Source organism: Taeniopygia guttata, chromosome 8 (assembly GCF_048771995.1).
Source record: "Taeniopygia guttata chromosome 8, bTaeGut7.mat, whole genome shotgun sequence".
Lineage (NCBI taxonomy): Eukaryota > Metazoa > Chordata > Aves > Passeriformes > Estrildidae > Taeniopygia > Taeniopygia guttata.
Genome location: NC_133033.1, coordinates 27,813,397 through 27,840,494, shown reverse-complemented (window position 1 = coordinate 27,840,494; position 27,098 = coordinate 27,813,397). Strand labels below are relative to the sequence as shown.

The following is a 27,098-nucleotide window of genomic DNA, read 5'->3' as shown; positions in this document are numbered from 1 at the left end:
CCACCTAGGGCTGAAGGAGGTGAAGGAGACTAAAGTCTGTGGGGAAGAGCCCCAGTGCCTCCAGGGGGTCTCTGGGGAAGTCTCCAGTTGCTCTGAGCAGCAGGAGGTCTGCAGAGATGGAGCTGCGTCCTCGACACGGTGGGGAGAGCAGAGTAGGGAAGGGTGCTCAGGGTGCTCAGGGTGCTCAGGGTGCTTAGAGGCTGCTGGACAGCATTAACACAAACCACCTGGTCCTAGAGACCCACGTTCTCCTGGGATTCCCACGCTGGCTTTATTACAGAAGATTCATGATGAAAGGATAGCTGCATTCCCAAGGGCTCAGCAGTGGGGGTTTCCCAGGAGGTGCCACGGCCCCACTGTCCCTCCTGGCCCTGAGCTGTGAGAACTGCCAGACCCTCTTGCCCAGCCCATGCTGCCACTACCTTCCCTCCGAGCCAGGGGCTGCCTGAACAGCCAGCAAAGCCTCCTGCAAACAGCACCACGCTTCAAAGGAGCTCTGCAAAGCAGCTTCTCAGCTGGCACTCAGTGACATCCTGGTGACATCCCTGCTAGCAAATGCATGGCCCTGATAAACTCTCTGGCCCCAAGGGCACTGGCACAGCCCGGCAAAAGTGCAGTTTGCAAGGCTATGTTCCTCCAAAGAGCAGGGGCTGCATCCCAGCTGCTGGAAGATGGGGACACTGAGCCTTGTGCCTACCCCTGATTGGGGTGTGGCACCTCCAAGCTCCTTCTGAGTCCTCTGGGAACAGGGCAGAATGAAAATAGCCTGGAAAAGTAAAGGACCTCCATCCTCTGTGGGTGCTGTTCTTCCCTTCCCTACTCTGTGAGACACGAGGGAGGCTGGTGGGCACCTCCATGCCAGCAGAGGGAGGGACAGCCCACCACAGCCTGGCTCTGACTCCTTGTCTGAGTGCATCCTGGGGGCTCTAATCAGCCCAAACCATTATTATCTGAGCATCTTATCCTCTGAAATTGTCAGCTGTACTTTTTTTCATTCAGTTTCCACTACAAACCAGTACAAAGCCAGCCCAAGCTCTTCAGGGAGGCACAGTTTCCATCAGACTTCCAGCTTTCACCTACTGTACTCAGATGCCTGAATGCAGGCAGTCTGTTGCTGCATAATCCCACAATAGGCCCAAAATCCAGCCAGAAGCCAGAGCCAGGCAGGCACATCTCTGACACAGCACAAGGGAAAGGGAACCAAGAGCTGAGCTTAAATGTAGCTCTGGGCTTTACTCAGGGAAATGATGGTTGTAAGTGCACCTGGTGTGGACAGCCAGGTTGGGAGCAAAGTCCCTATTCCCAGGTCCCAGTATTAAACAAAGCACAGAGAGGCACGTTTTCATGGTCACCCAGGAGCCAAGGTCTGAAACAAGTCACTGATAGCTGCCACTACTGTTGAAGCGGTGGATATTTTGACATTAGTCATAGCCTTGAAATCAACAGCAAGACTTCTCATAAGCACTTTTATTTTTCTGAAAGTTCCATTTTTCACTGGAAAAATCTCACTTGAATGAAGCATTTCTACCTGGATCTTCGAAATACTGACCTGGAGCCCGATGCATCATTAAAAGAAATGCTGTAGGTTTCCTGAAGCCCCGTAAACAACAGCATGGCCATTCCAATTAGATTACCTGACCTCACCCCAGCAAATCCACATTTTTCTTCCCCCTGTGTGAGCTTAGAGAGAAGAAAACAAAACCCAGAAGCTGCTGGGGCTGGGGCCAGCTGCAGCAGGCCGGCCGGCATTGGATCCGGGGCTGGCGGGAGTCCAGCTCCGGCGCTATATAGGAGCGAGGGAGGCAGCTGGGCTGCAGACGGAGCCTCTGCTACCCGCTTTGGCCATCACTCACACTCTTCTCACGGCCGAGGTAACCACAGCTTGCCAAGATGTGCAAAGGATTAGCAGCGCTGCCCCACACATGCCTGGAGAGGTGAGAGTGGCCGGGATGTGGGGGATGCCAGAGGCTGCCACCCCGCTGGGCTCTGCCGGGGCGGCTGGGGGCACAGGGGCTCTTCCTGCAGCACATCCCCTTGATGAGCATCTCTCATGGGGACTGGCATTATCCATCTCTGAACGGGGAGGGAAGGGAAGCCTGCTGGGGCTGGCTCAGTGGGTGCTGGAGTGGCTGAGATCCTTGGCGGGATGAGTGCTGGAGTGGCTGAGATCCTTGGCGGGATGAGTGCTGGAGTGGCTGAGATCCTTGGCGGGATGAGTGCTGGAGTGGCTGAGATCCTTGGCGGGATGAGTGCTGATTCGGTCCAAACTTCCCACTCTGCCCTGGGGGTCATTCTGCCGGGTGAGTTTGGGCTGCTCCAGTCCCAGCCCTCCACCATTCTGGGCAGGAGTGCTTCATCCTCAGATCTTAATTTCTGCAAAACAAGGGAAGGAGAGGAGTTAAAAATTAGAACAGAGGTTTTGCCTTTCTGAGGTGGAAATAGCCCTGTCTCCAAAGTGCCTCACAATCCTCTTTTAAATGCCTGAGTGTCGCTCATACATGGAATAGCCAGACCTGGCCCCTCTCACGAGGCTCAGCCCTATACAGAGCTCTACTTCTGCCCCCCTTGTGGCACCCATCCTCATCTTCATCCCTATCCACCCTGATTCTCACCCCAGAACCTGCCCCTGATGGTGGCAGAGGCTCCTCTCAGCCCCTTGGGAGCTCAGGCAGGCTTTAGCCCCTGGCCATTTCCATGCTGATTGGAACCTGTCCTCTCCTCTGCTCCCACGGGCTTTGGAGGGGGTCCAGTGAGAAGCAGAGGTGCAAAGCACCTGAGGTCTCACTGCAGCAGCAGGGCACTCAGTGCTTCACCTAAGGAGGAAACTTAGGAATAGACTCAAGTGAATCCCACGTTGAGGGTTCCCTCACACCTGCAAATGCCTTAGCACTGGTTTTTGGATGAGACTGACAGTGGGAAATTCACTGCCCTGAGGGGAGCTCCAGAGAAGTTCCAGCTGAAATTGTGCCACCGGGTGCTTGCCCAAAAGGCAAATTCTCACCACAGACACAAACAGGAGCACAGGCCTGTGATGATTTCATTGTTGGAAACTTGTCTTTCTGGGATGCTCATGAATCCATGCTGACCCTGCTTGGTCCCCTGCAGTCTCCTGTGCCAGGGGCAGCCAAGAGCACTCTTCCATTTTCATGTGGGTGATCCACATGTTTCTGCTCTGCTATCACCTTTGTTGCCATTCTTCTGACACTTTTTAACAGTAAATTTTCTTAATAAAGATTTTCTCCCACTCTTGTTATGCTGATGTTTTCATCTGCTATGCCCTCAAATCCTCACTCTTGAAGGCTTCATTCACACTTTGACACAAAGAGTCAAGACTGCATTTGTCCCCTGCGCATCACGTTGTATTGCTCTGTGAGGGTTTCCAGCTGCTTCGCTGCTGTGTCACAAGACCCTCGTGCAGCTACTCACGGCTTGTCCCCAAGTGCCATACCCAGGGACTGTGATATCTGCTGCTCGGCCACTGACCCCTTCTCCCACTGCCTGGCCAATGGTCCCAGCCCATGTTTCCCCAGCACCATCCCCACAGCAAGGTGCGTGCTGCCTTTCCCACACTGGCATCCATGGACTGACCTTCCCCTGCAGCTGTCTGGGGTCTGCAGAGCCCATCCAAGGTGCCCTGCCGACCCAAGGAGCTGCTCCCCTGCCTCTCCCCACAGCACATGTTTCCTGGCCTCTTCAGAGGGGGATGATAGGTTGGAAGGAATCTCTTCCTACAGCCAGAAGAGCCTTGACTCCTCTCCAATAGACCATATTTGTCCATGTGTCCACCACGGGTCTGACACAGCTGCCACTGACTGCCACTGATGCCCATAGAGCATCACTCTTGGAGCTTTATGGCTCCTCAAATCCCCTCGGGAGGCTTTTGCACCTGAAGGGGCATTTCCTCTGGCACCTCCCTGCCCTCAGGCACAGCATCACCTTTAGCTTTCAGCTATGGCTTTAAACTCCTTTGAGCTTCTATTTTTGTTTTGCTTTTAAAGCTGGAGTCTCTCCTGGCCCTCCCCAGCAGCCCTTCTTGATATGTTTGACAAAGCTCATATTTTCTATTAATGCTTCTTGGAAGCTATTTCTCAGACTTTTTCTTGGCTTGCTACCATATGTTCTCACAGTTGACCTTCCACTATTTACAGTCCTCTTGCTTTTTCTCACTTGGCCAAGGTTTTTTTTTAAAAAGATGCCTTTTTTGTTTATAGCTGCCTTTTTTCCCCCCACTGTTTAGCCTTCCCTGAAGCCTTGCTTGATAGCTTGTAATCCATCTGCTGGAAGATGCCAGGATGGTGTCTTTAAATAGCCCTTCCCCTCCCTCAGCCTCCAGCCTTTCAGCCTGCTCCCGTTCTTCCTTGTTTCCTTTTAACCATCTTCCTTATCTCTGCTGTCTCTACGAATGTCATGAAGGTCCCACTGCCAGAGAATTGCTCTGGTGCAGGAGGGAGGCTCTTGCTGCTGTCTCCACACCTGCAGGGCTCCAGCAGGTTGGGCAGCCACTGGGGGTCCCTTGGCAACACCACGGGATGGAGCAGGATGGGACTGCTGAGGGCCTCAGTGCCTCTTGAGCCTGACAGCATGTGGCCATAAGTCACTGTCAGATGATGGGAATCAGAGAACAAGGCTTTGAGCCAGGTGGGAGCACTTGTTGTGTGAGCCCACCATCAATTGCATCCAGACCTTGTGTGGGTGTTGGCCTCATCTGCACCAGGGCATGGGGTTCCCAAGTGCTGCTCTGACAGCAGCAGAGTTCTGCTCCTGTCTTCCTAGCTCCTTGGGTCATCATGTCTAGGTCTGACTTTCAATGCCCCTGCTCCCAGCACAGCTTGTGTTATCCCTCTGCTTGCTCAGGAACTCCTGGTATCCACTGTCCTTGCTTCTGAGGTGGGCAGCCCCTGGCCCCTTGCTCTTCCCCCCTGCTCCTGCCCATGATGTGACACGTAGTCCAGTTGCTTGGAAGGGACTGTCCCTGCTGCACAGCACCTGGCACTGGCAGGGGTTTGATTGTGGCAACATCCCGACTCATCCCTCTCAAGCACTGGGAGAGTGACAAGGTGGCACCCAGCATTTCTGCTCAGCCCCTCCTGAGCGATGCTCCCTGAGCCCATGTGTCCCCTTCCTGCAGGAACCTGTGGCCACAAGCACAGATGTCTGGGAAAGGAGAGCCAAGGGAGAGGCCAGCCTGTCCCCTCAGCTTTCTTGTGGCTCCCTCTGCACCCACCCATTGCTTTGGTGTTACGGGGGCTGCCCACTTCAGCTGCTCCCTGTCCCTACAGTTGTGCCATCCCCATGGGTCAGGGCCATGCCAGGTGGTGCCTGTATAGCAGTGCTGGCCAGCAGGGTGCCAAGGGGCAACTGAGGCTTGCCGCAGAGCTGGCCCCAGGACATCAAGAGCCAGCTCTGCCTCGGATCACTTGTCTGCATTTTACTTGTTTACTTACAGCAGGATGAAGGGAAGCATCCCTGTCCCAGACACTCAGTGTGGGAGCATGGTGACCTTGTCACCCTTTCCTGAGGTCCTGAGCTTTCCAAGGTTCAGGTTTTCTCAGAAGCACTAGCAATGGAAACTGTCCCTGTAGCTGCTGACGACAACAGCTGCGTTTCTGGGTGTGCACTGCCTGTGCTGCACAGCCGCTGTGGGTGGTCCCTGCAGCCCCAGGCTGGGCTGCCTGCTCTGCCTGCTCCTGCTGCTCACCTCCATGCAGAGGTGGCTGCTCAGAGGCAGGCTTCTGCAGCAGAAATGGGGGGTAGCTTGCAGGGAGCAGAGCAGAGCAGACACCCCTGCGCCAGGTCTCCAAATATCACCCATGGGGACTGGTGGGTGGAAACCACAGAGAGAGAGTTTTACAAGGAGGGAAAAAAATCAAAGGAATTGAAATGGAATAGCAGACATAGCAATGGAGCAATCATCCACAGAGGGCTTGTGAAAATAAACAGCAGAGAGGAAAATTGCAGGGAGCCCTGAAGACAGGGAGCTGCAGTCCAGCTTTGCCAGCCATACCGAAAGCTCAGCCCAGTCAGCCTGTGAGGAGCAGTCCATCCCGTCTCCTTCACCTCCTGTGCCAGCAAGGTAACCTGGAAGCCACCAAATGTTGCTGTGCCAGGGAAAAGCCCTGCCCTGCAAAAATGGGGACTGGGGGGGGGGGGTGTGTCCTGTTTTCACTCCTTTATTTTTTCAGCCTCAGACAGCACACCTGAGTGTTCCCTGCAAAATCTCAGCTTGCTCTTGCTACCACCCCTGGCTGCAGTGGGGTCGGGGGGAGCCTTCTTAGCAGTTTTAGATGCTCAGAACCTAATTACTACTTGTATTGTATGAAAGGGAATGTTTTAGGAGATAGCTGGGCCTGCTGCCAAGCTCCAGGACCCCCTGATTTCTCTGCATCCGTCAAATGCAGGTCTGGATTGGTGCAATGGGAAGTGGCAGCCAGCCTTTGGCAGTTTTCAGCTCCTGAAACATTTTTCCCTCTCTGCCCAGAGAAGGCAGCACCCAGGAGGTGTCTGTTTACAGGATCCTTCCCATTGCAGATATAAGGCTTATATATTACTGACAAACATGCTAGGTATCTATATAAGGGCTCTGAGTGCTGCCAGCAGTGTGGGGCTGGTGGCACAGCATGAGATGGCACCATGGGGCAGGTACGCCCCAGCACAGCAACTGCACAGCCTCTTCTCCAAAGGCAGCTCCTTCACCTCCTCACCAGCCCTTCTTCAAGCTCCTCTCTATAGAGACTGAGTGCTGCACACACGCCCCTAATTCAGCCCCAGAGCAGCCTGACAACCCTGCTGATACAATTATCCTGGCCACAGATGGGCACAGAGTGAGGACATCAAGAGCTGCCGCTAATGCACAGTGCCTGTTTAGAAATTCTGCAGACAGGCACAGCCTTTACAGCATTAGGGTCCATTTATTCATCTGGAATTAATTACAGAGTGGGTGCAGGGCAGGGGCTGTGAATGTCCCACTGCCCTGTTCCTCTGCCTGACCTGTCCCTGTTCCTCCCCTGCTGCAGGGCCAAGGAGATCAAGACGAAGCTGGGCACACTGCTACAGAAGCCTGACTCAACCATTGACTTCATCATCCTCTACCCTGAGAAGCCAGAGAAGCCATCCAAGGTCCAGAAGTGAGTACTGCAAAGGGCTGGGTCGTGTGTGGTACGTGTGCCCAGTCACTGGGGTGGATACAGTCCCTTTTGGGATGCAGGGGAGCTGAGCTCTGCTGTGGGCTGGCACAGCAGCCTCTACACAGCAGGCAGCTTGTGGAATGTTCCTCATGACCTGCCTGCTAGGTGCAAGCTCAGGAAGTTATGCCAGGGCAGCATGAGACAACTCTATGGAAACTAGACTCCCCATGGAAATTCAATTTACTTTTGCTGAGATTTCATGTTATTCGATAAAGGTTTTCCCAGAGGCATATGGCACTTGGACTTCTCTGAGTCACCTGCCTCAACCTAGAGGTGCCAGCCTTTGCAGCTATCCAGCTTTGGGGTGGTAATGTGTCCCTGAGCTGGGTGCACAACCTCATGGCATGATGTCTGGCTCGGGGCAGCTTCATGGTGATGGGACTTCCCCACCCTATGGTCTTTGGCCTGACCATTGTTCTCCAGCACCAAGCTGGTGTGTAATACTGTCTTATCAACATTATTTAAAGCACATGAAGCATTAATTATTTTGCCTGCCAATCCAGAGTGTAGGGGGTAATACACAGGGGGATGTTTGCCAGCACAGTGCCTGCCTGACACAGTGCTGCCTGGCAAGAGCTGACCGTGCCAAGGAGGGCTGGCAGAGCCCAGTGGATTTTGTGGTTCCCACTCCAGTGCTGCTGTGCCCCAGATGCCTCTGTGACAGAGACACATTTATCTCCATTAGCCATCCCCGCAGAAAGCCAGAGAACACTTCCACTCCCCACTCTCTGGAGGAGCTGTTTTCTCCTACACTACATCACTGTGCAGCCCTGGCATCACTCACCTATCAGCATCTCACTCACAGTTAGTAACATCTCAGGGACATTCAGATAATGGGAAAGTGAATTTGGTGGTTTCCAGGAAATCTGGATTGTGTTAGGTTGCTGCAGTGATGCTCCTCCTCACTGGGTGAGAAGTCACCTGACAGGGACATGGGGGCAGGGGTAGTTTTGATCCTTGACAGAAGTGCAAACACAGTTCAAGGTCCAGAAAGTGAAGGATAAGAACCCCCGTCATAGTGCCTACTGCTGATGGCTTGGTGGCAAGTGAGGACTGGTACCCACCCTGAGCAAGCCTGGCATTCCTGCCACTCTCCTGTCCCTGCTGGAGCCACCTGGGCAGCATGACATAGCTGGGAATCAGCACCTATACTTCCCCCAGACCCACCACTGAAGCTCCTGGGCCCCCAGGACCAGGATAGGCTGTCCTGCCCACTCTCCCTCCCTGCTCCCAGGGATGCTTTGCTCAGCCAAGGGGCTTCAGCCCCCATGTGTGGCCCCTGCAGCAGCAAAACACGAGCGTGCAGCGCTGCCTGCAGGGAGTGCAGATGGTCCACAGGAAGCCCAGCACTAGTGCCGAGCAGGGGAGCAGGGAGGCTTCCCTTGCCCTCTAACCAATGCTGGCAGGGATACAGGGAAGGAGCTGGGAGCCCAGAGCAACTTGGTCAGACTCCTTGGGGCTTAAATAAAACAACAACAACAAAAATAACCCCCACAAAACTGTTCAGTCTCACTGCAAACATCGCATCAAAAAATACATTAAAGAAAAAAAATAGGAAAAACTGCACAGATGGCAAACACTGGAGGTTTCCAGTGGGAAGGGCGCCGAGGCCAGTGAGCAGGCCTGCCGCAGGGCGTGGGAACGGGGCGGGCGGGCTGTGGGAGCCCAGGGCTCTGAGCCCGGCCTCAGCAGCACGGGGCCGCAGTCACCAAGCCCCTGTGGCCAGCGCGGAGCATCTTTCCCCACCCCAGAAGGAAAACACAGTGATGCTTCCCAGCACTGCACTGCCCTCCCGTGTGTGGGCGCTGGGGCGAGGAGAAGCCCTGTGGCTGCAGACTCCTTTGCAGCTCAGCCACAGCTCTGCCCAAGCACGGAGGAATTTGCCTTCCCCACCCCATCCTCACCCTCCCTGCACTCGGCTATCACCCTCCCCTGTGCTGTGATGCAGTAGCATCCCCATTCTCCTAACCACTGCCTCCGCTCTGAAAGTCTCTGCAACTTGTTACTCTGTTCCTCCCTGTTTTTAAAGGATTTATTAAAAAACCTGGAGCCCAGACGGAAGCTGTGGGGTAACCATGGACCACCTGGGCTTTCTTTACTCTCCTCAGGCCGTCTCCGGAGGAGGCTCTGCAGTGGCGTGATTCCTTGGAGAAGCTCCTGCAAAACCCCTGTAAGTTCACGTCCCCCTGTGGATGGTCAGCTCCCCTCTTTCCACATCCCCTGGGGTGCTCAGTGAGGGCTTGTCCCCCTTGCACTGCCAGTGCTCAAACGAGGGCTCACCTTCCCCTTGCCCTGCAGATGGGCTCGCCAGCTTCCGCAGCTTCCTGCGCTCTGAGTTCAGCGAGGAGAACGCCGAGTTCTGGGTGGCCTGCGAGGACTACAAGCAAACCAAGTCCCCTGTGAAGATGGCAGAGAAGGCCAAAAAGATCTATGAGGAGTTCATCCAGACTGAGGCACCCAAAGAGGTCAGTGGCCATAGGGCAGGAGACGGTACTAGGAGGGATGAGGCTGCAGCCCTGTCAGCCTCCATCCTGAAGGACAGCGATGGCTGCAGGGCACCTCGTGCCAAGGCTGAGGGGCTCAGAGGGCTGTATCCTTCTCAAGGGTTCAGCCCCATCCCCACATGCTGCACTCCCATCCTTCACAACCCTGGAGCCCTTGTTTGCATGCTCAGCCTCTGCTGGGCTGTCTCCAGCCATGGGCACCCCCAGCACATGCCTGTCCCTCCCTTCCCCACAGAGGCATGACATCAATCATAAGGGATGACAATGTACAGTAATCTTCCTCCCCAAGTTAGCTTTGCAGCAGGACAGAACTCATCCTGATAGCTTTGCCATCAATAATTCTTCCAGAGAAATAAACCTGCTTCAGTCCCTCCCCTCACCCTTTTTGTGATTGTTGTGGGACTGAGCAGGCAAGGGGTGACCATCACTCAGACCTCCAAAGGCAGGCTCCCATCCCTCTTACACTCTCCTGACAGGTGAACATCGACCACTTCACCAAGGCTGTGACCATGAAGAACCTGGTGGAGCCATCACCAACCAGCTTTGACATGGCCCAGAAGAGGATCTTTGCCCTGATGGAAAAAGACTCCCTGCCTAGATTTGTGCGGTCAGAGTTTTATCATGAGTTAATCAAGTAGCAATGCAGCAGGACTGTGCAAGGTGTCCCTGCTGCTTCTGTCTAAACATCTGCCCCTTCTCCTGCAGCCGCTTTGCTTTCTCTATACCACCTAGAGCACCCAGAGGTGTTGCTAAGCACCTCCCCCCATGCTTTGGACTGTCAGATGTCTTGGTGTTTCCTCTCTTATCATCTCTTTCCTCTCCCACAAAAGACCAATTTGCAGAAACTCCCTGGAGTTGGGATCCAGAAGGTTGAGGGAGAACACCAGCTCTGCAGTGACCAGGAGCCATGTGTCCAGCTGACACATCCCTGGTGCTGCAGAGCTTGGCATTAGCTGGAGACTCTGAGATGCTGACTTTGCCTCCTTAGGACTCCTTAGAATATGACAATGTTTCTCACAATGTTGCCCATATTGCTGGCTTGGCCCAGGCTCGCTCCCTCCTCCCAACTTCCCAGGGTGCTGCTGAGACTGTACAGGTACTCTGCAGGTGCTCCCCTCCCTGGCCAAGGTGACGTGAGGTACATCCAGTGCCCGATTTGCATCACCTTCCCTCAGAAAGCAGCCGATCAGCAGGCACAGTGACAGCCGGCCAGGGTAGGGGGCACGGCAGGGACAGCAGTGACACTGACACGTACAGCAAGGATGGCACTGTGACAAGGATGGCAGGGACCGCTGTACGGCAGAGGCAGGTGCCGCAGGATGTGCCTGGTTGGCACCAGGGATGAGCAGAGCGAGCCTGTGGCACCGCTTCCCCAGCAGCTCCAATCAGAGTCGGCCTGTTTGCTTCACTCTAAATACAAAAACAAGAGGATAAAATGAGACCTGTTGGTACAAAACACTGGGACTGCTTAGCAACTCAGAACTCGTGCTCACTCCAGCCTTTGCACGATGCCTTGAGGTGCCAGGGCACATCCTGTGCCACATCCCAGTGCACAGCGCTTGTGGTGCGCTGGGATGCAGCTCCAGTGGTTGCCAGAGGGCTCTCTTGTTTCAGCTGCTTCTCTCTGCAGTAGGCACGCCAAAGCAATGCTTCTGCACAAATTCAGCGTCTAGCACGGGAGGAAGGGAAGACATGCTGGGGGAAAAGCTGTTCAGATCCAGTTTGAAAAATCCAAACCAAACACAAATGCATCATTGGAAACATGAAAAATAACCCCCTGGCTTCTAGAACAGAAGTGCTCTAGAACTTCTTCTCAGAGTGTAAACCCTGGTGAGTTTGTGTAGCCTGCATCTCTCTCTCCTGTCTCCTCCTATCTGCCCAGGCTATGTGTTTCCATAGGCTGTCTCTAAAAAGGACTAGCTGCTTTCTAATGATTCAAAGCCAGCCCTCTGCTAACAGAATAAACCACACCTGAGCATTAGGCAAGGGCATACATGAAAAGCAGCCCACAGGTCTCATTTCATCCTTGATGGAAATCTGATAAACCCCTGCTCCAGAGGGCCTGGATGGTTCATCCCTGTGTTGGTTTCCTGGTGCATCATCCATAGGGTCATGGCTTGCAAAGAGCTGCTTCAGCCAGCAACCTGAGAGGTGCCAGCAAAACATCCATGGCCCTGCTGCCCACAGCCATCCCACGCTGGTCTGCCTCACTGCAAGTCATGGGACTATGCAAAATGCAGTAACATAAACTTTGCCAGTTTACATAAAATAAAACATAAAGATTTGCCAGCCTCTTCAAGACATTAAAAATCTGATCAAAACCCCACCAGCCCCAAATATTTACACATTGTCACTATGGCAATGAAGACAAATACATCCCGAGCTGCAGGAAATGGGCTGTGTTTTCCAGGCAGGAGTGAGGAGGCAGGGGAAGGATGGAGGCAGTCACAAAAGTGACTCTTTTTTTAAGCTCTGGAGCAAAAGGCCTGGGAAAGTTGGTGCTGGAGCAGCAGAGGTGATGCTTACAGGCATTCCCCTGGGGTGAATGCAGAGGGTGGCTTGGGTGACCCTAAAGAGCCCAAGGGAGACCATGAGCAGCAGGAGGAATGCATCAAAAGGACACCAGGACCCCCCAGCAGTGTCCATCATTCAGGTGGGCAACAAGGGGGAGGCAGAAGCGGGGCTAGGTGCAGGAAGGGGGGCTTGTCCAGCCCCTCTGCTGCAGGGTACTCCCTCCACCTCTGCCTGCACATGCTCCCTGCACCCTCCCAATGTCTCTATGAACTAGTGTCAATACAAGTGGGTTCAGCATGTTCAAGCTCCTCCTTTACAGAGTGACTCAGAAATGCAAATCCGAACAGGCTTCCCTGCAGGAAGACCTGGATCTTTCATTTCTGCTTAATCCTTTGGCAGCTATTTCCAGATCCCCTCACATGTTTCACAGTTAAATGGCGCCACCAGCAATGCCTTAAGGTCAGCATGCTGCTGGAGGCTCTTGCTACGCACCATCAAACCCTGGGACGTCACTGCTGCAGCAGCAATACATGGGGCAGGGAGAAGGTGTCTGGGTAGGTATGTGCTGAAAAGAAAGGTGCAGGCTGGATTCAGGAGAAATGTGACAGCTCTGTTGGCAACCCCTCCCTGGCTCAATTTCTGTTAAAATCCTGGAAGTCTACTCTGGGGGCTGCCCATGATCTACTGGGTGGCCAGAAAATGTGGCCACTGAAGCATTTTGGAGCTCTAGGGAAGTTGTGTTTGTGTAGAAGGGCCATTTGGCTCATTACTTGAGCAGGCTTGCCCAGAAAGGTGGCAACACCTGTACCAACCCCATGGCCCAGCTTTCCACCAGCCCAGAGGTATTTGCTATTGGGCTGATGCCAACCATCATATTTCAGGTAGGAGATACTTAATGTATTTTATTACTCTAGCTCTTGTGAAATTTGGCATATATAGCAGTATATAAACACAACATGTACATCTGTATTCCTGTAGTCATATATACACGTACACACACATATATACTTGTAACATGGGCATCTTGACCCCTTGAGAGTCAGAGAGCCAAAAAGCAGAGTTTCTGGCTGTGGTGCTTGGGGTCCATCTCAGACAGGAGTGTGCGTGGGTTTTGCATTGTCCTAGACCCTCTTGAGGGAAAACTTCTCCCTCCAGCTGAGCAAACACAAAGGTGCATCCTTCAGGATCACCCTGTGCCCATGGCCTCTGTGTGCCATCCTGGCACCTGGGCTGGTGCAGGAGGCAGGTCTTTTGCCCCCCGAGGAACCCCTAACTCTGCCATAGGGCAAGGCAACCCCATGCTGCAGCCAGGGGCATGGGGCACCAGGCACTGCCTCCATGCCACCCTGGCACCCACTCCCTGCCACGGGCACGTGGAAAATGGCTCTCTGCAGCTGCATACCCCAGAGGAACACCAGAGGATGGGTTGATATGTGTTTTATGGTGACTTCAGCAACCTGGAGCCTCGCACCTCATCAATCACAGGGTGGACCACCCAGCTCTTGCCCTGGGTGCTGAGGCTGGGTACCACCAGGGCTGCCCAATCCCAGACTTGGGCACTGCCAAAGCCCAGTGGCTGAGTGTGTTCCAGAGCTCATCCAGGCTCCCCTCAGGCCTCAGGCACTCCCTGGAGGGTGCACGCTGTGGCCAAGGGCTGGAGCAAAGGCAGGAGGGTACATCAGCTCTTCACACCCGAGAGCTGCAGGTTTTCAGTCTGAAGTTCTCAATGGGATTTCCACTGGAGATACTAATGTGGGGAAGAGCGAGGTGCTGGTGTGCAGTGAAGAGTTGTGTTAACCCATATTCATGTACCACTCAGTAATCCACACATAAACACGTATTTCTGCTACTGTCTCAACAGACTGTTCATTTTTTGTCTCTTTGTACTGAAGGCGCAGCACTTTCTTACCCGCTACAGAGCACTTCCAAAACTTGTGCCCAAAAGCCTCTGGGAGATTCTGCTGCAATGATGCAGTGGTTTCTCAGTGAACTGGAAAGCTAATCAGCCCAGGGAGCAGACCCAGAAGAAACACCCCAAGGCTGGTGCACCACAGGCACCCCTAGTCTCATGCTGCTTCAGGCTTTGGCTCCCAGGGTCAGCTCAGGCTCCAGTAGCAGCACCTGGGGTGCCCCAGGGGCTGGGGCTGAACACGGGCCAGCCCTGCTCTCTGCACCCACAGGGCAGGGCCAGGGACAGGGTCAGCTTTGAGATAAAATGTGTTCTGTCTGCTCAGGGTTGCAAAGCATCTGCATCAGGGAAGGGCTCCTCGATGTTTCCCACTCCAAAGCTGTCAAGGGGGGCCTCACACTCACCCCAGACCCTTGGTGAGGATGGCTAATCCCCATGCTGAGCTGACGGTCAGGCAAGGCATAGATCCATAAAACCACCATATCCTCCAGGCTCCTGGTGCTGAAGATGTCTGAAGGATATAATTGCTGTTGCTTCATCTGCTGTTTCATCTTTCTGTGACTTAAAACAATCTCTGAGTGAAGCCACTTGTAACATAACCTTTTAGAGCAACCTTGTCCAATGAATTGGATCTCCATGCATTTTCTTTTGTTCACATAATAGCATTTTAGAAGGGACTAACACAAACATCTTTATTAAGACTGCATTCATCATTATTTAAATATTGACACAGTTTTTGCAATAGTTACCAAGAGTTCCCAGTACCAGGGGAAAATAAAACATAGCCACATGCTTGGCTATGTTCAGCGCTTTAGCAAGCCTCTCATCTTTTAGCTGAGCATGCAGGGTGATAGGTGTTAGTACATTGACTAAATACAAAATAAAGCACATGTTAAAAAAGAAGTTTCTCTATGGGCCTGGAGAGCCACAGCCTCCTCCTGCAATGCCAAAATCCTGGTGTGAGAGCTGCTGTATGGATTGGGATGCAGAGCACAGGATACACAGTGGCCAGAGCAGCAATACCTAACGAAGGAGGGACCAAGGCTGGGAGACAGTGAGACACCTGGTGCTGCAGCTCAGGGCAGCAACCCTGCAGCTGCCTCCCATGCTTCCCACTGCAGTTCAGTGCCAAAGCCCACAGCAAAGGCCATGTCTCACCACAGCAATTAAAAAGTCAGCTGCCTTCTGGCAAAGCCCCGGAGCAGTAATGTGATAGACACATTCCTCCTACCATATTCAGGAAAAGTGAGCCATGCTACTACTGAAATACATAAATAACACCTTAAAAAAAATCCAACATTTTCAAGCACTCCCAAGCAGGGCCTTTCCTCCTCAGATATGGTGGTTCTATTCCCTCACAAACTGCTTCTTACAAGCCAGGAGAGGCAAACCTGAAATGGTACTCCCAGAGTCAGGAATATACTCCTGTCTGGGAGAGAAGGAACGTGTTTCTGTTCTGCTCTGACGGACTATTTAACCTGGGTGTGTGAAGGTCACAATTAATAACACAGGAAATAATGAGCCTTCCTCAAAGTGACAGCTCTGCACAGCCCCAGGGAAGATCCTTCGCCAGCATAAACGGGGTGCTACAGAGGGAGCAGCAGCCAGAGGGAAGAGTGATGACTGAGGGAGGCTGAGCTTCCCTGTGACTATGGCTGTGATGATTGAGGGAGGCTGTCTGAAAAATTTTGGTCTCCCTTCAAAAAAGAGTAGGAGCTCTTCCTGTGCCTGATTCTGCAATGCAGTACAGCCTGAGCTCTGAGAAAAAAAACTCCCAAGAGCCTGGACATTTGGGAGTTATGAACAGCTAAGAACCAGAGCCAGCCCTTTTCACCTAAGCCTTTGCAGATTACAAAGGGGAGATCACAGTCCCCAGCATTCCTTCGGCTCCTTCTCCGCCCTGCACGTCGCTGGGTGTCACACGGTGACCTCGCCAGTCTGGTCCCTCCGTGAGCAGAGCCAGAGCTTGGCAGGCTCCCCAGCACCTTGCTGGCTCACAGGGCTTGGCAGAGCCCCGGCACTCACAGTGACTGCCCCCAGCTCCTGCCAGGTACAGACCCCAGCGCTCCCACACCAACCCATCAGAGGAGGGTTTGCTACACACACTGAGCCTGGATTGGGTTACAAATGCTGGCTGCTGCATGACATGGGATACAACTGGAACATTAGACAGCTACTGGAGACAGCTCTGTTGCTTCATGCCAATGAATGCTTTTGCTGCCATATATTCTGCAAGAGCCCGGCCCGCCTCTGCCTTGCTGCAGGTTTAGGCGCACTGAGAGATGATGTTGGAGTTGCAGTCTAAGCTGTGAGTGTGGTTTCTTTTGCAGTTTTCAGGCCCACAGCCAGCACCAGGTGGGCTGACCAAGTCCAGGTAGTAAGGAGACTTGAGGAAGCGACGGTAAGAATCCTTTTCCATGAGGGTGAATATTTTTCTCTGAGCCTCATCAAAGCAGGACAGTGTAGGCTCCAGCATGTTGTGGCTCGTCTTCTCCCGTGTGCAAGAATCCAAGTTCACCTGTGGACCAAAGGGACAGTGTAAGTAGAACCTGTCCCAGACGGGGCATAGGAAAGGGAAAGTCTCTCTACCACGCTTGCTGAGCAGTTGTCTGAAATGGCTGTTTGACACCCTGTAGCCTCAGCAGAATCTGTGCAGCTGGATACCAATGCATCTCTGCTACCAGAAGAGCTGTCAGGGGAGATTGACACACATCCCTCTGGGATGCAGCTAGCCAGGAAACTCAGATTGCAGGGAGCAGCTGAAACATTGGGAATCACGGTCCTCTTGAGCTTCTCCCATTTCAGTGTGTGCATGGAATGGCCACACGGTTGTAACTAAACACACTTTCTTTCTATCCAAGTTTAATATAAAATCAATAAAAAACCCACATGTCCTTGCTAACTAGCAGAGAAGCAGAAGCCTTCATCTCTTGTGAACCTCTGCTTGGCTGCGTTGCTGGTTCAGAATTTAGGGTAGTGCCTTTGCCCAAGGAATGTTCAGTGCACGTACCTCTTTTGTGGCCTGCACTGAGATGAACTCATCATAGATCTTCCTGGCCCTGGGGCTGAGCTTGGCTGGTGACTTGGTTTTCTTGTACTCCTCACAACTGACCCAGAACTCGATGTTTTCCTCACTGTACTCAGATTTGAGAAAAGCACGGAAAGCAGCCAGTCCTCCTATGGATTGTTCAGAGGAAAACCAGGTCAGGCAAGAGTGTTGGTCCCTGAACAGTCGCACCCCTGAACCCCAGCAACACAAACAGTGATTGTGGGTTATCCTTCCCAGAGCTGAATGAGGAGCTACCCTGGGGCTGGCACTGGGGACAGCTTGTGCATGCCGGGGAGGCTGGAATGCAGACAGGCCCCATGGGGATGTCACACGTGGGGTCCCAGCTGCCTGTTCCCCCACTGTGACCTTCAGTGTCCCTGCCAGGGAAAGACAAGCAACTCGTGTGTTCCCAGGAGGCCTCGAGGAGACAGTCAGCATGCTCCACAGAGTCTCAGACCATGGGAACAATGTGAAGGAAACCTCAAGGACATCCATGTAGCCGACAACTGATGGGAAGACAAAGTCTCCCATGGGCTCAGCTGCAAATAATAGCTCCACCTTTTGGTTTGTTTAACCCACCACTAACTGTGTGTCCCAGTCTTGCCCTCCTCTTGCACAAGGGCTAAACCAGTTGCTTTCACAAAACAGACAGCTCAGCAGTATGCCAAAACCACACTCATGATGCACTGGGATTGACCCTTGCCTTGGATCTGAGCAAGAGGCCCCTTCCCCACCCCTCCCAGAGGTCTGTGTGGCCAAAGGAGCTCCTGTGTGCCCCTAAGAGACAATAAGATCATATCCCGTGTCCCCTCCCAGTACTGCTCAGAGCACAGCTCTTATGCTCTGCAGGCAGCATAAGAGCCCTCTTCACTTACTGTCATGATGGATCAAATTTTCCAAAGAGTCTGCCCATTTTCTGACTTCCTCTTGGCTAAGCCTAAGAAGAGACAAAGGGAGAAACACAGGGCTGAATTAAAGAGGGTACAGAAAGGACAAATTTGGTTTGTTTCTCAACACCACTAGAAAAATCTTTTTCCCTGATTGTTGTAAGAGCATACACAAGAGACTGAGACTGAAATATCAACCTGTTTTACAGATAACTCCAGGGATCCCAGATCTAACCTACAGAAATTTTGGTTTGCAATTCTCATCACCAGCCATGGACTAGAAATTAATTTTCCTGGAAAAAATTGCTGTGGAATTAATATTTATTTTGTGCCTGGCTGTATCTCTTGCTGGAGCACAGACCTGGAATCAGTCTTACAGGTCGTATCAGTGAACTCCAAAGGGCTTGCTCCTTTAACCAGTCAGAGGAACAGTAGCTTTTTGGAAGAGAAGAATGTGGGAACTAGAAACACATGGGGAGCACATCCTGCATTCATTCTCTCTACCATACTAGAACACCCTAGGGCTCCTCTGTTCCAGTAGCAAACCTTGGCTTTTGGAGCCCTCTTTGGAGAGAACACTGTCTCCTTGCAGACTGGGGAGAGCAGTGACGCCCTGACAGGCTGCTGGCTGCTTTGTGTGACTGCACCTCTGTGCAGCTGTGTGGACCATTGCACAAATCCAGCCCAAAGAGGCACAGGATGCTGATTCTGCAATGTGTCCAGTTGCACTGGGTCTGGAGTCATTCCCCTGTGCAGGACACTGTACACACCCTCTCCTGTGCTCATTCATATTGAATCACGGAAGTGGTGACAGAAGGGACTCCTAGTTCAGGATTCTTCATGGAAATTGAAGTCCTCAGGTGTTGATAGTCAGCTGACAGGATTATCAGCACCTGAGAGCTATTACCACACTACATCCAAGCACAAGTGTTCAGGAAGAACTGGGAAGTAGCAGTAGAACCACTAATGGAGTCCAGCTTGGTGAAGGAATAAACAACATGCTGCAGCCAGTCTGGGATTAACTAGGTGACAGCATCTGCTCTTACCTCTGGCTTGAAGATAACTTCTCCTTCTTGCCCTGGGAAGAGCTGTAGTCACAGGAATCTGACTTCTGCAGCAAGAAGCCCAAACGGTGCTTCATGTCTTTGGCACTGAAAGAAAAAAATCAAGGAGGAGATGAAGACAATGCTTTGCACTCCCTCTGCAGCTTCCTCACTGCACAGGCTCCTCCAGCATTACTCAGTGACACAAATGCAGGTCACTGACAGGGACTCCAGTGCTGATTTTCCACTCATTGCATAATACACATTTTTTGTTCTAGACAAATTCAACAATGCCAAAGAAGTCATTTTTTACATTCAACAGCATCTTGCTGAGAAGGTCATCAGCCTGGAAGCAGATGGCAAAGGGGGAGAAGCTGTTGTTTTCCTATTTACAGTAAAAATATTGTGATAGAAAAGCATCACCATGCTGTGTGTGTCACCTCTCCTTGAGCTGATTTGCCCAGCTGCCAATGTGTTGTTCTTACACCCTTACTAATCCCTTCCTGTGGCCCCAGCCATTTCCCCACCTACTCAGCCAGCCGCAGGAACAGCAGGGCTATGCCAGGCCACCCCACCAAGCCCAGGACACAGAGGGAAGGAAGGAAGGAAGTCAATGGCTTGGAGCAAGACTGTGGGGTGAGGTCAGGGGATGAGCCAAGAGCTCCACCACAACCAGCCCATACTGGCTGCAAGCTACTCCCTCGCTCCACAGCAAGCTCCTCTGAAGATTCATCCTTAATTCTGTTCCACTCTCCAGTGTGCTCAGGACAATCATTTCTTCACAGCAGCTTCTAGCTATGCAGCTGATAGTGGTCTTGGCATCTCTCTGGGTTTCCTTCCAGTTTAAGAATGAGGGGCAGGTAAACCGTGCCTGCTTGCTCAGGGCCCAAGCCCTGGCCTGCCCCAAGGTGCAGCGATAGTGTAAGGCAGGAAATTCTTCTCCTCAGATCTGAGCCTGGAAAAGAGCAAGAGGCTGTGCCACAGGACTGAGCTCTGGTAGCTGCTCAGCCCCCCAGCACTGCTCTCTGCTCCAGCGCCCTGTCACAGGTCCTGGCCATACCTGATCTCATTGCTTGCCTCAGAAATGTTTCCTTAACAACTCCAGCACTTGGGGAGAGCATAGGGAGCTCACATCTGATTTAGAGCAGGGTTCCTGTGGCCAACACAAATACCCAGGCTCTGCCCAGGCACCCATGGGGACTCTGGGCTGCCAGGCTTGGGCTGCCAGGCCTGAGCTCTCTGGTGCTGTCTTGCTCCTTGCCCAGGACAAGGAGACTGCTCAGGTCTGCAGGAGGGTGGCAGCAGGAGGAAGCAAGACACTATTGCTTCCAGCTAGTCCCACAGCTTTCTGGAAGAGAGAGATTTCGCTGGGAATCCTGGACAGAGGTGTCCACACGATGTGAACTATTTTTCAATTTTTAAAAAATCCTCATCAAATGTTCCAGCAAATTAGAAGTGTCAACACTTTTCCCCTGCATTTTCAGCACTTGTTTTCAAATCCAACCATGAGCAGGAAGCTTTATCCTCAGATGGGAGACAGCTGAGTCTCTGCTGCATTTTCCCAACCCACTGCACAGCTGCTGGGAAGCAGCTTCAGGAGTGCTGCATGTGTGGGCAGAAAGGCAGTGCTGCACCATCAGAGACCCGCATGAGTTTAGATAGGCTGGATGAGAAGGGAGCATTGTGCCTCCCTCCTGGGCATCTCCAGGCTCCAGAGCACCTGAAAGGGAGTAACACCACTCCAGGAGGGCTCATGCCACCCTAGAGACCCCTTATGCTGGGCTATGGGGCAGGCCATGCTGCCGAGGGCACATTTGCTGTTGTGTGGGCTCTGCACTGCTGATCCCACACCCTGGGGTGCAGCCAGGTACTCCAGTTCAGCCCACCCTGACTGGCACCACACGGCAGGGGTGTGATGAGCCCCACAGCAGCCCCGCAGTGCTGTGCATGGGGGGTACAGCCTAACCTGGCCCCTAACCATCACCCGGGGAACTCAGGCTGATCCCGCACCAGCTGGCGCCGCATCCACATCCACTGTGCCCCGCATCCCTGCCTGCTGGCACACGGGTCTCTGGTCCTGCCAGGCTGCATTTCTGCATTTGAAATACATTTCAGGGAATAATCCTTAATTATTAATCTGTCTGCCTTGCTTCCCCCTAAAAAGAATCAAGAAAATTTAGCAGAGAAGAGCCAAAGGAGAAAAGGGGTGCAAAGACTGCAGCAGAAGCAGCTAACAGGAATATCAAAATATCACAATGCTATAAGCTGCTGGTTTTGATGACGGGGATGATGGGAAGGAAGGCATCGGAGTTTTCCCAGCTCCCTACAAAACCTTTCTGCAATTCTGTTTCTAGCCTCTAAGCAATCATTTGTATCTAATCTTGCAAAATAATCAGAGCCAAATCCGTCCTCCCGCCTCGGACACAAAGCACAATGCATCAGCGCGTCTCCGGGCTAACGAGACCATTGCCAGATGCTCAGAAATAAACAGTACCTTTTTAAGCAAGTGGCTGGCAGTGCAGCGAGTCCCTTGCACATCTTGCTCCCGAGGTCGGATCAGTATTCCAGGAAAAACAAGAAGGCAGGAGGCGGCAGAGGCTGCGCAGGGTTCTGCGCCGACTGCGGGATTCAGTGCGGTGTGCGAGGCAGCGGCGCTGCCTTGGCTCTGTTTTATAGCCAACCCAGACAGCCCAGCAGCGCTGGGTGACCCAGTCAGGAGTCAGCACAGCAGCAGCACCCGTCCCCTTTTTGCCCACCCAAGAGGAAGAGGGTGAGAGAGATTGAAAACCTTACCAGAAACGAAGCTCGGTGTCTGGCTGCAGAGGTGGAATCTTTGAAAAGGGCTCAAAAAGCTTCGGGTAGTTCCTCAATTGCAGGAGGTTGGAATGGTGCAGATGAAAAGCAGATTTTCACGGGGGGACACAGTAAAAAAGGTCAGAGAATCAATTCTGAGAAGTGAGATGAGCTTTGCTGGCTCCTCTCTTAATTTCTTTTCTCTTCTATTTAAAGTAACCTGGATCAAGAAAGGGACAAGAATTTTAAACAGAAAAGGTTACCATAATCCAAACAAATGCAGGAAATAGAGCTCTGCTCTTAAGGAAAGAAGAATGTAAATTCACTAGGGAACTACCTGGGCAGATGAGACTCTCCTGTTTTATTTCAGAGTCATGTGAATCTATATTTTTGGTGAGGCAGCAACAAAAGCCCAGAGGGGGTGCAAGGCATTACTGGAATATAAAATGTGCATGTCTCAGCACATAATTTTGAGGACAGCTCACGTACATGCGTGGAAAAAAGGAATTTAGGAGGTTGGCAGCACATATGCCTTAGATATGCGTATCACTGCAACACCTTCTCCATTTGCATTTGCAAAATCAAAAGCCAGACCGTGGGACTCTGGTATCACCAAGGAAAGATGGTTAATTACAATAAAAGGCTTAACTGTGCCTGCCCAGAGAAGTCTTTGAACAGTTCTGAGGGTACTTTATGCTAAAGAATGAACCCATGAGACACCTGTGGGGGTGCTTGCACTGCCCTGGCTCTGCTGTAGTTCCAAGTACAGAACGACTTCAGCTACTTGTCCTCAGCCCTTGGATGGTGCAGAAGGCAGCTGCCCTTCTAGGGAGAGAGAGAATTGGCTGATATTTATCGAGTTGCAGCTCAGCACAGCCTGTACCATTCTTATCAAAGAGGGGAAGGCTTTGGGCAGATGGAGGTGCATATGGGCTGTTGCATTTTAAGTCCTGCTCCCACTGCGAAATAAAGGAGCTTGATTAGCAGCAGGCTGCCTGCCCACACTATCCACTGCTGCATCCCCTCTCCCAGAAACCTTTTAGTGTTTTGCTCACCATCTGCAGAAGTTGCAGATGAGCCTTTCTGTTCTGTGTCTCTAGAGTCTACAGCCAGCAGCAGAGTCCAAATCCCCAAAGAGTTTACCTGCTTTTGCATACTGCATCCTCTCAGATCATTAATTGTGCTGAAAGGCAATGCTCTAATTAACTGTAAAATGCTTTTGTAGGAGCACTACTGTCCTGCTGCCAAACCTGAGGCAATGAGCCTGGGAGTCCTGCACTGTTTGAACTAAAAATCAGCTCCAACTCAGGGCAGTGTAAAATTTCACCTGAGTGAATGCCCTCATCTTTTTAGTGTTGGTGAGTTGACCGTGCTTGGGTGGGTCTGTAGGAAGCAACTGAGCACTGGCAGAGTTGGTGCCTAAGCTCTGTGGTGTTTTCTGTCTGGGGAGAAGTTGAAGGGAAGAATATGGCCAACAGAAAAAACTTAACTAATTATTTACTAAATATATATTTAATTTAATTTGACTATCAAACTTGTGCAATGTTACTGACATTCAAACAATTCAAGAGCTCATCTGGCTGACACAATCAAGGTGTTTGCAAGCAACGTTTCCCTTCTCTCTGACAAGGTTAGAGCTCTGGCTCAGGCAGGTCCCAAAGGCTGCTTGCTAGGGCAAGGAACTTCTGTGCAGAACACAAAAATTCTGCAGTTTGTCTGCAAAATCTTGTCTAACCAGATTTAGGAATGTCACACTTCTCTGTGGATTGCAAGCATGTTTGCTGCATGGCTGTAATGACACTCAGATGCTGGTGTTGTTGACATCAGGTTACCTTCTGCATTCCCCAACTTCTGTGTGAGCAGACTGTAATCAGGAATATGCCATCACAATAGCCAGCCTAAAGGGCTTTAAAATTAGGACCATCCACCCTGGACTGCGCATGGAGAATCCTAGGAATGCTGCAGTTGAAATTTCCCTTTTTGCAGTTCATTAACACTGACTGGCTCAGCCTGGCCCCCATGAGAGGAGTTTGGGCTTGTACACTGTTTCTCCTCTAAGCTTGTGCACTGTTTCCCAGCTCTTGTAGTTTAATATCCTCTCAGCTACCCCAGCTGGTCTCCAATCTAAAGTATTCCCTCCCATCTCCCACCATCACAGGCAGGCCTCTTCTTCCAGGGTACAGACTGTGCTGTGCTCAACACCAAACTCTCCTCCTCCTCCTCCTCCTCACTGCCAGCTAGTGAAGCAGAAGCTCATGCCATGTTTTATGCCTGGCACATCATCCCTGGCTTGCTTCACCTGCTCATGGAGAACTCAGCGGTGAGGATTGGTTTGTGTACAGGGCTGGGGCGGGGGGCTGGGCTATTCCTGGGCCGTGCAGTGTTTTAGAGGCACCCAGGGGCTCTTAGAAGCAAGCACAATTGCAAACGTCTGTGGTGCCCCGTGGCATCCCTCGTCCCCCACCTTCTCCTCCCCCTTCATCCCTGGTGCATCTCGAGCAGCTGGAGACAAGGCTCTGAATGGGAGCTTTCCCTCCCCCCACTGCCAGGGAAGAACGTCACACATGTGTGCTCACCCCCGCACACCAGTGCATTTGGGATGTGTCCCTTAGCTCCCACAGCCAGAGGCAGCCCGTGGGAGGAGGCAGGGAGCAAGAGGAGCGCTGCTGCTTTCGTGGTCATTGTCCGGAACTGAGCGGCCACAGGCTGTTGCCCTCCACCCCAGTCAGTCCCTTCCCATCCCAGAGCAGCTGCCGTGGGATGGGAGCGCACCAGGAAGATGCTGCTGCTTTTCGTCACTGGGAACCGGGAGGATGTGACATGGGGCTGTGAGGATGTGCTGCTGGGCCGGGGCCTCTCCTGCCACAGCTGCCTTCCCCAGCCTGCCTTACAGGGGCTGTGAGCCACTCCTGCTCCTCTGCCATCACTCACATCTCACAGAGCCAGCCAGCCACCTTGGGAAGGGGTGAGCAAATGCTCAGATGTGCACAGTGAACAGATGGGCAGGGCACTACACATCTTTCCCATGGCCATCCACATCTAGTACATGCCTGGCAGACAGTATTGGTGAGGAACTGGAGCAGCTCCCACACAGCTGAGAAACATCACTGGTCCCCAAGCCCCCAGGATGCAGAAGCCCTCCACATGTAGCCACTTTGGTGACATTTCTGCCCAGGCAAGTGGCCCCAGTGCTGAGCCCTGCTGTGGGAAGGGGATCTGTACACCTGTTAGCAGCTAAGATTTCCTTCCAGCATTGAGGGCTCATCTTACCCACGCAGGCATGTGGCTTGAGCAGATTACAGCTAATGAACTGGGAGCAGAGAACCCTGGAAGGACCATTGAGGTCTGAGCTTGGATGGATGAACTCAGCCCGCGTCTGAGCCTGACACTGCATGCAGCCACATTTCCTGTCCCAGGGCACTGACTGCAGCCTGACCTCCCTAAGATACACACAGAGAGGCCACACTCATCCCCATAGCGTCCCCCATCCAGTGCTGGGATTCCCAGAAACAGTGTCCCACAGCAGAGCCTGAGGGAATTGTCCTTTCCCATGCCTCTGCAATGCACTGTGTGACTCCATGCGTGACCACGGCCTGGCTCTCGTGGCCAGCCCCGGAGGCAGCCTGAGGAGCGGCCATCTCCTCCCAGATCAGCCCTGGCAGAAGCCATGAGTCACCCTTCTTCAGCTGGGGTCATTTGCCACTCACATGGAAAATTTCTGGAGTGCATGGATGTACCTCCAGGCTGACCCACTCCCCTTTCTGCCCTGCATGCTGGAGGCAAAATGGAACTCTTAAAGGGAAAGCAGCTTTAGTTTGCTGTCGTAGTTTCTTGATGAGCCTGCTCTTCTCTGAAATGATGCTCTGTTAGCACGTTTGTTTGGAACCTCCCTTAGCTCCAGCTTCACACAGTTCATACAACCAAATATGCAATCCAGACAATTTCCACATGCTCTCAGTTATTTCTTACTTATATGTGCACCTAAAACAGCATCAGTGGCCTTTTTTTGTTTCTAAGGGCTTGGAATTTCCTAATCATTCTGAGGGAGTGGTGGGAGTCATATTTTTCTTTGCTTCAACCCCAAAGTTTTGGGCTGCCTACTTGTCCTGTTAGTACCCAGAAAAAAAATATTTCAACTTGCGTCAAAGGAAGAACTTTGTTCAGCCCAAATGGATGGGTTTTCCCCCTCTCCTGGTTTGGATTTGCTAATGAAATTAGTGGGTTTTTTTTGTATGATGGCTTTTTTGTGGGCCTTTTTTGTTTATTTTTTGATTGATTGGTTGGTTGGGGTTTTTTGTTTTGGTTTCATTTTTCTTTTGTCTGGCTATTGTTCTTTCTTTATGGCCATCAGACCACAGGAAAATCTGTTATTTGAGTAACTTGCCTTCTAATTTCCTAATTCCTCTGTCTCCTCATCCATTTTGATTAACAGGCCCTTAAACATTTCCTAGTAATCACTAGGACAGTTTCAATAATACTGCACCACAAGCCAGTCAACATATGGCTGTTCACTGATGCTTTCTCATACAAAAATCACTTTGAAATGTCTCATTTAACCACTCGTAATGCATTTAATATGGATTTTATGACACTTTAAGCCAAATATTGATAGCATGTCATATTCACTTATGAATCTATTTCACCACCATAACTGCCTCATGAAAAAACTATTAAGCCCATTAGAAAAGGTCTATTTTTCCATTAGATCATGTCAGCTGGTATCAATGACATCACCACCTTTTCCAGTGTGCCCCCCATTGTCTGTACTAATAGTGCTTCTGTACTTATCAACGGGTTAACAGCTATGTGACTGGACAGCTCATCCCTTCCTAGGGAACCACTTTAATAGTGAGGACTAATCATGAAAAATTGTTAAGGTTGGAAAAGCTCTCCAAGATCAGCAAGTTCAACCTGTCACCAAGCACCTCCATCCCAACTAAACCATAGCACTGAGTGCCACGTCCGGTGATGGTGACTTCACCACTTCTCTAGGCGGCTCATTTTGATCCTTAACCACCCTTTTCAGTGAAGAAATTCTCCCTGATGTCCAGACTGAACCTCCCCTGGTGGACCTTGAGGCCATTTCCTCTTATCCTGTCAGCAGTTGCCTGGGAGAAGAGACCAAACCCCACCTGGCTCCAATCTCCTTTCAGGCAGTTGTAGCAATTGATATGGTCACCCCTGAGCCTCCTTTTCTCTAGGCTAAACACCCACA

At 51.9% G+C, this 27,098-nt stretch overlaps 2 protein-coding genes across 6 annotated transcripts; one reads left to right on the top strand and one right to left on the bottom strand.

Moving 5' to 3' along the window:
* The first annotated feature begins 1,731 nt into the window (after positions 1–1,731).
* Positions 1,732–14,060, top strand: LOC100229508 (regulator of G protein signaling 5). Of its 2 annotated transcripts, none has more exons than XM_002191377.7 (5): positions 1,732–1,934; positions 7,014–7,124; positions 9,293–9,354; positions 9,483–9,649; positions 10,165–14,060. In XM_002191377.7, the coding sequence occupies exons 1-5, from the start codon at positions 1,891–1,893 to the stop codon at positions 10,324–10,326; spliced, it is 546 nt and encodes a 181-aa protein (XP_002191413.3). In that variant the 5' UTR covers positions 1,732–1,890; the 3' UTR covers positions 10,327–14,060. The 2 variants fall into 2 exon arrangements, with proteins under 2 accessions (XP_002191413.3, XP_072788964.1); XM_072932863.1 differs by lacking the exon at positions 1,732–1,934 and adding an exon at positions 5,925–6,073.
* A 716-nt stretch (positions 14,061–14,776) lies between these two features.
* RGS4 (regulator of G protein signaling 4) lies at positions 14,777–22,740 on the bottom strand. 4 transcript variants are annotated; one of them, XM_072932861.1, is made up of 7 exons: positions 22,221–22,414; positions 21,884–22,103; positions 21,585–21,789; positions 19,094–19,198; positions 18,036–18,097; positions 17,122–17,288; positions 14,777–16,629 (listed from the first exon to the last, which is right to left on the bottom strand). In XM_072932861.1, exons 3-7 carry the CDS (start codon positions 21,626–21,628, stop codon positions 16,378–16,380), a joined length of 630 nt encoding a protein of 209 aa, XP_072788962.1. In that variant the 5' UTR covers positions 21,629–21,789; positions 21,884–22,103; positions 22,221–22,414; the 3' UTR covers positions 14,777–16,377. The 4 variants fall into 4 exon arrangements, with proteins under 4 accessions (XP_072788962.1, XP_072788963.1, XP_004174236.1 ...); XM_072932862.1 differs by lacking the exons at positions 21,585–21,789; positions 22,221–22,414 and adding an exon at positions 22,604–22,740; XM_004174188.6 differs by lacking the exon at positions 21,585–21,789 and having other exon boundaries at positions 22,221–22,705.
* Positions 22,741–27,098: the final 4,358 nt, after the last annotated feature.